Genomic DNA, 10,723 nt, shown 5'->3' with positions numbered 1-10,723 from the left:
AGGTTACAAACTGAACTCCAATGCAAGCACAAGATGCATTTCTTCCTTTAGGAGGTACTATTGTCACAAGAAAAGAAAAAAGTTTCAGTTTTGTTTTTGCATGTCGGTGGGTATTCTGTTTGTAATAATTGTTTGGATATACTATATTTTTAATAGGCTCGTTGTGATAATTTCATGCCAAGTAAAAATGTCCGTAGTCATATTTTATGTTCCTAAAGTAACAGAATGACTTTCAATCCGGAAAAGAAAAAAGAAGTGCTAATGTAGCATTTTTTCCGAAAATTTCCATTTTTTCCTGGGAAAAAAATGGCGTTTTCCCCCGAGCTTCAACATTTCCGGAAATTTTACATCTCTAGATGAAATTAGAGGCTGTCTTTGACAACTGCTGAGAAATTTCATTTGTCCCAGGATACAGCAGCCAAGTTTTTGTCAACAACTGGAGACCCCTGTGCTGAAAGATCTACACTGGGCGGCAATCTTTTTCTGGGCACGATTCAGAGTGCTGGTTCTTACCTTTAAGAACCTAAGTGGCTTGAGCCAGGAGTACTTGAAGCTCCGCCTTCTTCTGTCAGCTGAGATCCTTCTCTCAAGCCCTGCTCTCTGTCCTGTCACCTTCAGAGATGAGGCAGGTGGAGTCCAGAGCAGGGCTTTTTCAGTGGTGGCACCTCTCTTTTAGAATGCCCGTGTCAGGCTCCTTAGTCAGGCCACACCACACAGGGCTTCATAAGAAGAGAACTGTTTATTGACGGTTCCAGTACTAAAGAACACGTGTACAGCTTGTGTCAGGAATGGTCGTCAGTATAAGGGCCTCTGACTTATAGTGAAATCAAACACCCCCCCCCCCCCAGTCACCATAAACCAATGATTTTATGGCATTCTCTCCCCTCCCTTGGCTGATCATGTCTTGCTCACCTGGTTATGAAAAAGCAGCAACTCAGACAGTCCTGGCAAACACTGTCAGCCAGCAACTTGGGAGGATTTGTTTGTGTTGGGAGAAGTGCTCCCTCTAAGCTGAGTTAGTGTGAGCTAGCTCACAGTTTTTTTAGCTTCCGGCTCACACATCTTTGTCTTAGCTCAGGAAGGAGGGCTCCAGAGCAAACTAATGTATGCCGCAGCCAAATGGCTCGCTCACAACTTTAATGCCAGGAGCTCACAAAGTAGAATCTTTGCTCATAAGACTCCACAGCTTCGAGGGAACAGAGGTTGGGAGTAGTGTTTATATAGGGAAGGGAAAGGGCTGGGGTTTTTTTTTGGGGGGGGGGAGAGACAGAAACCCCCAAGTAGCCTCTTCAGCCCTCTTAAAAGAGAGGCTGGTTCAAAGATGCCGATGCCCCAGGTGCATCTGTCTCAGAGTGTGGGCAGTTGTGGGGTGAGTTTTACTTCCAGTTTTCAAAAGGTACATTCCAAATGTCTGCCCTTTGTTACTATTTTTAATTTTTGTGGTATGCTGCAAAGCTGAATCTCCCCAGAGCCGGCAAAACCAGTTAGCTATGCCCTCCGTGATTAAGGCTGTTCTAGAACTTGATGCGTGCTTGATAGCAATCTGTGCCATTATGCCTTGCTGCTTTGCTATTTTCTAAATACAAAAAGGGGTGATGTTTAAAGGGAAATGCACAGGTGCTGCGTCTGAAACATAGAAGGAGAAGAGATTGGATTGGGTCACTATACATGCATGTCTGAGTCTCTGATGTACGTAGCTTTGCTCTGGTGAATGTCATCATCTTTGCTTATGCCTTCTTCCCTGTCTGTCATTTCCAATCTCATGCAGCACCTGCTAGCTAGGTTTCAATCTGTCAGCAAGTATCCTCCTCTGACATTCCGGAGAAGGCGGGCAGCTGCACGTGGGGGAATCAAACCCGGTTCTCCCAGATTAGAGTCTGCACTCCTAACCACTGCACCAAAATAGGAGTGTACTGGAAGGCTGGTAGTCTGCATCCCCCAGTTTCTTTCCTTGCTGTTTTTCATAGTTCTTTCTGTTGAAGGTATGTTTGTATATAACTATTGTTAAAGAGTTTCGTGGAAGACTCAAAATAATCACACCAAATACAGTTAAGTCAAATGGTGTTTATATAACTATTAACTGGTGAATGATTAAACAATAACTTTGTATATAATAACAGATCAACATAGAGCTAACAACAGTTAAGCTCAGACACACCAACCGACAGAGAGTAACTGAATAACTGTCACTCTCAGAATCTCTGTGTATGACCAAGACAGTCGTGACAGCCAATCAGACTTCAGGCTGCCTCACACAGATGAGATTGACAGAGTCTCTCAGTACACGCCCACATCTCTCAAGCTTGTATCCTCAAGTAGTTTTGCAGGCGCAACCTAACTTTATACATGTAAACATTATCTCTGCACTTGTGCCTCTATATTCATATTCTGACACTTTCCTGGACTAAGGCAGAGAAATAGGCTAACATGAGGGAAGTCAGCAATTGAATGGTAGTTCCAGAGGTTAGCCTCGTTGGTCTGCAGTAGAACACCCAGGTTTAATTCCAGCAGCACCTTTGTCAGAATCGGACCCTTGCCTGGTCATTGGGTCACTATACATGCATGCCTGAGTCTCCGATGTACGTAGCTTTGCTCTGGTGAATGTGTGTGCGGACTCTAATCTGGGAGAACCGGGTTTGATTCCCCACTCCTCCACTTGCACCTGCTGATGTGACCTTGGGTCAGTCACAAGCTCTGGCACAGCTGTCCTTGAAAAAGAGCAGTTTCTGTCAGAGCTCTCTCAGCCCCACCCACCTCACAGGGTGTCTGTTGTGGGGAGGGGAAGGGAAAGGAGTTTGTAAGCCGCTCTGAGACTCCAAGTGAAGGGCGGGGTATAAATCCAATCTCTTCTTCTTCTTCTCTCTTCTTCGCCTTTGAAACGGAGATGAGCACCACAACCCTAGAGTCGGATTTGACTGGCTTTCGAGCAAGGGAACCTTTATCTTTACTTAACCTGTTACTTTACTATGCAATGCTGACGTATGTACGAGGGCTGGACCAGAGGTCCTGTAGATTCTGGCTTTGAACTATTGTCAGCTAGCTGCCAAAGATTGCCTTTCTTGTATCTCCCCTCTCCTGTTACTTCCATATTCCCCTACCCTGCTCCTGCGCATAGTTACCCAAGCGCTTAATTGCTGGCTGCAATGCAATGCATATCTCCCAAGGCCGCAGGTGGAGTTGCGAGTTGTTTTGCTTTCATGTGCTTGGGATGTACCGTGAGAAACACGGAATTGTTTGGGTTACTGGGACGGTTGGTTCTCAGGCCTCCTGGCACGCGCGGGAATCCCGGTGCGCGCGGGAAACATCCTAATAGGCTATGGCTTGTTTGAATGCACTATAATCCTATATGCACCTCAATGGTCCCCATTCTAAACAGTGACTTTGATCACGTACCTATGGCTTCAATAAACGTATAACCTTCTAAGAAGTGTGCATCTCGTTGTTGCTGTGGGATCTGACAACTATCTGTCAGTTCTGTCAAAGCGTTTGACTTGTATGCAACTCTTCTGATTTTCTACAATAAAGCCAATCAAAGGACTTATTGCGTCTGAGAGTCACTACCCAGTCCGACAACCTTAGGGACCAACGAGATTTTTGGGGTATCGGCTGCTGCGAGTCAAAGCGCCCTTTGTCCGATATGTCATCTGTTGGAGGGAGACTTGACTCTCAGAAGTTTCTACCCTGAAATGTTGTTGGACTTCAATCTAGCCGAAATGATCAAAAGGTGCTTTTTAACCATGTGAACCTGCATGACCCTGCATAAAAGCCACGTTCGTAAAACAGAAGCGGGATGGAATTCGCATGTGTGTAGGCTTGAGAGCGGCTGACGAAGGCATCGCCTGTCAAATGTTTGCCCTTTTTGTTTCTTCTTCTCACCGCTCGGTCGTATTGGCACAGGCCGTTATTTTGGCGATCATTTCGGCCTCAGCGTATAATCCTAGGCCTGGTGCTTGCAAGCCGAATCAGAAGAAGGAAACCCCTATAAAATTCCTGAAATTGGAGAATGGATAAAGAAATTACTTTTAATGGTCGAAATGGACAAAATGACCAGGAAACTTAAGAATCTGGAGGCGGAGGAATGTTTTGAAGACTGGAAAGACTTTAAAGAATATTTAGAGACATACTGGGGTGTAAAGAACAATTTAATTTGCTATGATAACTACTGAAAACTGAATGACAATAGAAAAAGGATAATTATATAAGAACAATAATTGAAAGATATGTTACCTGTAGAATGTGATTAATAAATAAGAGGGATATGGAGAGAATTTAAGTTGTGGGCTGGAGGTTGGAGCACTGTGGGAAGCCAATAAAGGGGAGGGGATTAGGAGAAAAGGATGTATGGAAATCAGTTATTTGTTATATGTATGAACTTTTATTATATCCTAATAAACTGTTTATAAAAAAGAAGAAGAAGAAGGAAACCTCTTTCTGGATTGTGGCGCTTCAGACTGGAGACAAGGGCTGTCACGACTGCTCCTCAGTGCAAAAATAAATCCCCTGCGTGTAGAAAGCCAGCATGTCAGGGAAACAAAAGCGGACAAGAACTCTCTCTTTCTTCGCATGCTAGTTTGCTACAGGGAGAGAATATCTTGGTATGGAAAAGCACCCAGTCATGTGGGCTTCCACTTGCAGTGGCAGAATTCAGAAATGGGTTGGCCACCAGTGTTCCCTCTAAGCTGAGTTAGTGTGAGCTAGCTCACTATTTTTTAGCCTCCGACTCACACATTTTTGACTCAGCTCAGGAAGGATGGCTCCAGCGCAAACTAATGTAGGCAGTAGCCAAATTGCTCGCTCACAACTTTAATGCCAGTAGCTCGCAAGGTAGAATTTTTGCTCACAGGACTCCACAGCTTAGAGGGAACATTGTTGGCCACTGTTAGAACGGCCTTCAGTTCAAGACGCTTCAGCCTCAGAGCGAACATTTGCTTTAATCCTTTTGTAAGTGAACGGGCACTGGGACGTTGAATAAAAATTTGAAGCGTTCGGGCCCCTTTTTTAATAGCTTTGGGTTTTTTTTTTCTGCAAGGATGCTGTACGATTATGTGGAGAGAAAGCGAAAGGAGAATTCGGGAGCCCAGCTGCACGTCGTCTACTTGGTGGCAGGAAACGTCGTTCAGAATGGGCACACAGTGAGTGTTTTGACTTCCTCTGACGTTCTCTCACGTCCTTGAGAGCGCTCTCTCAGCCCCACCTGCCTCACGGGGTTGTCTGTTGTGGGGAGGGGAAGGGAAAGGAGATTGTAAACCACTCTGAGATGCCTTCGGGTAGCGAAGGGCGGGGTATTAATCCAATCTCTTCTTTTTCGTAGTTGTTTCATAGAAGATCACAGTGGGATCTTCATAGTTGTACACCAACAGTGGGATTTACCAGGGTTTTTTTTGTGCATTTTTTTGGAAGGTTAAATGTTAACAAAGATTTTTCTTGGCATAGTGCTGTTGAATGAAGCGGCAGCAAACGAAACGATCAGATTCTCTTGCAGTAAGCGACTCTGCCCAGAGGAGGGCAGCGCTGTGCTGCAAAACGTATATATCAAGAACAAAGAAAGAGTCCGGTGGGGCGGCCGTGTTGGTCTCAAGCAGCAGGGCAAAGTTTGAGTCCAGCGGCACCTTTTAACAACTTTTTATTCAAGGTATGAGGTCTCGTGTGCAAGGCACACTTCCTCAGAGACAGACTGAAACAGGATTTCCTCAAGCCGTGCATACAGGAAGATTGGGGTGAGGGGGTGGCTGTCAGGAAGGATGAGTCAGAGAGCCAAGATGTGTAAATAAAGCTGAGACTGTATCAAGGTGGCCGGTAAGATCAATGAATGGCAGAAGATTAGCACACAGATGCAAGAGCTAACTAACAGATGTGAGAACGGAGCTTGAGTCCAGCGGCACCCCCAAGACAAACCAAGCTCAACTCCGGGGACATGCAAGCCAGTCTGGTGTCGTGGTTGAGTGCGCGGACTCTAATCTGGGAGAACCGGGCTTGATTCCCCACTCCTCCACTTGCACCTGCTGGATGACCTTGGGCGAGCCGTAGCTCTGATAAGAGCTGTTCTTGAAAAAGAGCCGTTTCTGTCAGAGCTCTCTCAGCCCCACCTGCCTCACTGGGTGTCTGATGTGGGGAGGGGAAGGGAAAGGAGTTTGTGAGCCGCTCTGAGACTCCTTCGGGTAGTAAAGGGTGGGGTATAAATCCAATCTCTTCTCTTCCTCTTCTACATACGGAGAGCCAGTTTGGTGTAGTGGGCAGTTTCTGTCAAGAGCTCTCTCAGCCCCACACACCTCACAGGGTGTCTGTTGTGGGGAGGGAAAGGGAAAGGAGTTTGTAAGCCGCTCTGAGACTCCAAGTGAAGGGCGGGGTATAAATCCAGCTCTTTTACAAGGACAGCTCTTGTCAGAACTACGGGTTGCCCAAGGTCATCCAGCCAGGTGCAAGTGGAGAAGTGGGGAATCAAACCCGGTTCTCCCAGATTAGAGTCCGCGCACTTAATCGCTACACCAAACAGGGCTACCTGACACCCAAGTTCAATGGCTGGCTGTGGAAAGTGTTGAAGTCCAAGGACGACAGGGGAAGTGGAAGGAGTCCGAGACTGTGGCCCTAAAAGCTTACTTGAGAGTGAAGTTCCAGTAGAAACCCACCAGATTTGATAAGATGTGTTGAGGATCAGAGCACTGGTCTATTGGGTCAGTCAGTGAAAATGTGTGTTCATTACGGACTGTCTTTTCTTTGCAGTGCCACAAGGTTGCAGTAGTGAAAGAAGACCGGCTCGAAGGTAGGTTCACGGAGAGCAGGATTGTTGGGAATGTGACAGGCCGTCTCCTCATAGAATCATAGAGTCGGAAAGGGTCCATACAGAGGCCATCTAGTCCAACCCCCTGCCCAATGCAGGACCAGCCTAGAGCATCTCTGACCAATATTCGTCCAGCCTCTTCTTGAAAGCTGCCAGTGAAGGGGAGCCAACCACCTCTCCAGGCAGCTGATTTCACTGTTACAGAATCACAGAATCATAGAGTCGGAAAGGGTCCATACAGAGGTCATCTAGTCCAACCCCCTCCCCCTGCCCAATGCAGGACCAGCCTAGAGCATCTCTGACAAATATTCGTCCAGCCCCTTCTTGGAAGCTGCCAGTGAAGGGGAGCTCACCACCTCCCTGGGCAGCTGATTCCACCTTTCAACCACTCTGACTGTGAAAACGTTTTTCCTGATATCCAGCCGATACCTTTCTGCATATAATTTAAACCCGTTGCTTCGGGTCCTCTCCTCTGCCGCCAACTGGAACAGCTTTTTGCCCTCCTCCAAAGGACAGCCTTTCAGATATTTAAAGAGAGCAATCGTGTCCCTCCCTAGTCTCTTCTTCTCCAGCCTAAACATTCCCAAGGCCCTCAACCTTTCCTCGTAGGGCTCGGTCTCTAGGCCCCTGATCATCCTCGTCGCTCTCTTCTGCACCCTCTCGATTTTATTTATTTGTTGTCAGATTTATACCCCGCCCTCCCTGCAAAGCAGGCTCAGAGTGGCTTCCAATAACATAACTACAAAATAAAACATACATAATACGTAATGAAAACATCACCGTTAAAATAATACATTACAAAGTGCTAGCAGCGGTTAAAAATTCAGTCAGATGGAATGCTTTCAAATGGATTTCCAACTTCCAGCATAGAAGTGCTTAGATGTTATTCTGCTCGTCAACTCTTATGGCAGCTGCTCAATGATGACATTGCGGGCCGTGCGCTACGGCGGCGGCGGCCCCTAATTGTATGCCTGGCGGAAGAGCTCCGTCTTGCAGGCCCTGCGGAACTGTGAGAGGTCCCGCAGGGCTCTGATCTCCTCCGGGAGCTCGTTCCACCAGGTAGGGGCCGCCACCGAAAAGGCCCCGGCCCTAGTAGCAGCTAGCCTGGTCTCCCTCGGGCCAGGGAGGGTCAAGCGATTTTGAGACCCAGACCGTCGTGCTCTCTGGGGTACGTACAGGAAAAGGCGGTCCTGTAGGTATGTTGGACCCCGGCCATATAAGGCTTTAAAGGTAAGAACCAGCACCTTGAAGCGGACTCGGTATGCTATTGGTAGCCAGTGCAGTGTCAGTACAGAAGAAGAAGAAAAGAGATTGGATTTATACCCCGCCCTTCACTACCAAAAGGTGTCTCAGAGCAGCTTACAAACTCCTCTCCCTTCCCCTCCCCTCCCCACAACAGACACACTGTGAGGTGGGTGGGCTGAGAGAGCTCTGGCAGAAACTGCTCTTTTTTCAAGAACAGCTCTTATCAGAACTAGGGCTTGCCCAAGGCTATCCAGCCAGCTGCAAGTGGAGGAGTGGGGAATCAAACCCGGTTCTCCCAGATTAGAATCCGCGCACTTAACCACGACACCAAACTGGCTCTCCAGTACAGGCTGGATGTGCTCCCATCTAGGGAGACCCATCAACAGCCTGGCCGCGGCATTCTGCACTAGCTGCAGCTTCTGAATCTGCGACAAAGGCAGCCCCACGTAGAGAGCGTTATAGTAGTCTAGTCTCGAGGTAACCATCGCGTGGATCACTGTAGCCAGGTCAGCACGGTCGAGGAAGGGAACCAACTGCCGAATCAGCCTAAGATGACAAAAGGCTGACTAGGCAGTGGCTGCTACCTGGGCTTCTAGAGATGCTTATTCGGTGGGGGGGGGCTGTATGTGTGTCCTCTGTGATTGATGTCAGCACAAGCACAGCTGGGGGAAACACACATCCTTGACTAATTCAAATACAAAACCCTTTATTAAACCTGTATTTCAAACCCTTCTAATACTTTGGTGTAGTTTGGTGCCAGTTTGGAGCCAGTCTGGTGTGGTGGTGAAGTGCGCGGACTCTAATCTGGGAGAACCGGGTTTGATTCCCCACTCTTCCAGTTCACCTGGCTGGATGACCTTGGGGAAGCCCTAGTTCTGATAAAAGCTGTTGAAAAAAGAGCCGTTTCTGTCAGAGCTCTCTCAGCCCCTCCTACCTCACAGGGTGTCTGTTGTGGGGTGGGGAGCGGAAAGGAGTTTGTAAGCCACTCTGAGACTCCTTTGGGTAGTGAAGGGCGGGGTATAAATCCAATCTCTTCTCTTCTTCTAGTGGTTAAGTGTGCGGACTCTAATCTGGAAGAACCGGGTTTGATTCCCCACTCCTCCACTTGCACCTGACTGGATGACCTGGGACAAGCCATAGTTCTGATAAGAGCTGTCCTTGAAAAAAAGAGCCGTTTCTGTCAGAGCTCTCTCAGCCCCCCCTACCTCACAGGGTGTCTGTTATGGGGAGGGGAAGGGGAAGGAGTTTGTAAGCCGCTCTGAGACTCCTTTGGGTAGTGAAGGGCGGGGTATAAATCCAATCTCTTCTTCTTCTAGTGGTTAAGTGCGCGGACTCTAATCTGGGAGAACTGGGTTTGATTCCCCACTCCTCCACTTGCACCTGGCTGGATGACCTTGGGCGAGCCCTAGTTCTGATAAGAGCTGTTCTTGAAAAAAGAGCCCTTTCTGTCAGAGCTCTCTCAGCCCCGCCTGCCTCCCAGGGTGTCTGTTGTGGGGAGGGGAAGGGAAAGGAGTTTGTAAGCCGCTCTGAGACACCTTTGGGTAGTGAAGGGCAGGGTATAAATCCAATCTCCTCCTCCTTTCTTGTGGCCCTTTCTTACACACCCAGGGAAATGGGTTCCCAGATCCCTTGCCTGGGGGCTGCCGTACAGTACGAACCATCCCCGTGTGAAATCAGCATCCCCCCCTACAACCCTTCTGTTTCCTCTTCAGCGATGAAGGCGAAGCTGTCCAGCATTGCCAGCGTGCACGTCTACAGTATCCAGAAAGCCATGCTGAAAGACAGCAGTCCACTGTACAACACTGACTATGACATCATCAAGGCGAACCTGCAGAACTGCAGCAAGTGAGTCCCGCCTCTCGTGACCGATCTGCCGCGGCCCTGTTGCCCGGAATCAGACCATCGGTCCATCATGGTCCGTCTTGTCTAGTCCTGAGCAGTGTTCCCTCTAAGCTGACTGAGTGTGAGCTAGCTCAGTGTTTTAGCCTCCGGCTCACACGTTTCTGTCTCCGCTCAGGGAGGAGGGCTCCGGAGCAAACTAATTGATGCAGCACCCAAATGGCTCGCTCACAACTTTAATGCCAGTAGCTCACAAAGTAGCATTTTTGCTCACAAGGCTCTGCAGCTTAGAGGGAACATTGGTCCTGAGCAGTGTTCCCTCTAGGCTGAGTGAGTGTGAGCCAGCTCACAGTTTTTTAGCCTCCGGCTCACACATTTTTGTCTCTGCTCAGGAAGGGATGGGGCTCCAGAGCAAACTGATTGATGGAGGAACCAAGTCTCGCTCACAACTTTGATGCCAGGAGCTCACAAAGTAGAATCTTTGCTCACAAGACTCCACAGCTTAGAGGGAACATTGGTCCTGAGAGCCAGTTTGGTGTCGTGGTTAAGCGTGGAGGACTCTAATCTGGAGAACCGGGTTTGATTCCCCCACTCCTCCACATGCAGCCAGCTGGGTGACCTTGGCTCAGTCACGGGTCTCTCTGAGCTCTCTCAGCCCCACCTACCTCACAGGACGTCTGTTGTGGGGAGGGGAAGGGAAAGGAGATTGTAAGCCACTCTGAGGAAGGATGGCTCCAGAGTGAACTAATTTATGCAGGAGCCAAATCGCTTGCTTACAAAGCTGAATTTTTGCCCACAAGACTCCACAGCTTAGAGGAAGCATTGGTTGTCAGCACGTCAGTTCCAGCCAGTGTTCCCTCT

At 48.4% G+C, this 10,723-nt stretch overlaps 1 protein-coding gene across 1 annotated transcript in view; it reads left to right on the top strand.

Annotated features, from left to right (window-relative positions):
- POLD3 (polymerase (DNA-directed), delta 3, accessory subunit) overlaps positions 1-10,723 on the top strand; it is a 34,595-nt gene that overhangs the window by 3,144 nt on the left and 20,728 nt on the right. The window contains exons 3-5 of the mRNA XM_015418986.1: positions 5,030-5,132; positions 6,721-6,760; positions 9,736-9,868. Coding sequence (XP_015274472.1) covers positions 5,030-5,132; positions 6,721-6,760; positions 9,736-9,868 — 276 coding nt within the window. The remainder of the gene's footprint in view (positions 1-5,029; positions 5,133-6,720; positions 6,761-9,735; positions 9,869-10,723) is intronic.

This window comes from Gekko japonicus, unplaced genomic scaffold (assembly GCF_001447785.1).
Source record: "Gekko japonicus isolate JY-2015 unplaced genomic scaffold, Gekko_japonicus_V1.1 scaffold3212, whole genome shotgun sequence".
Lineage (NCBI taxonomy): Eukaryota > Metazoa > Chordata > Lepidosauria > Squamata > Gekkonidae > Gekko > Gekko japonicus.
The sequence above is the reverse complement of the archived record's forward strand: the minus strand, read 5'-3'. Positions and strand labels throughout refer to the sequence as shown.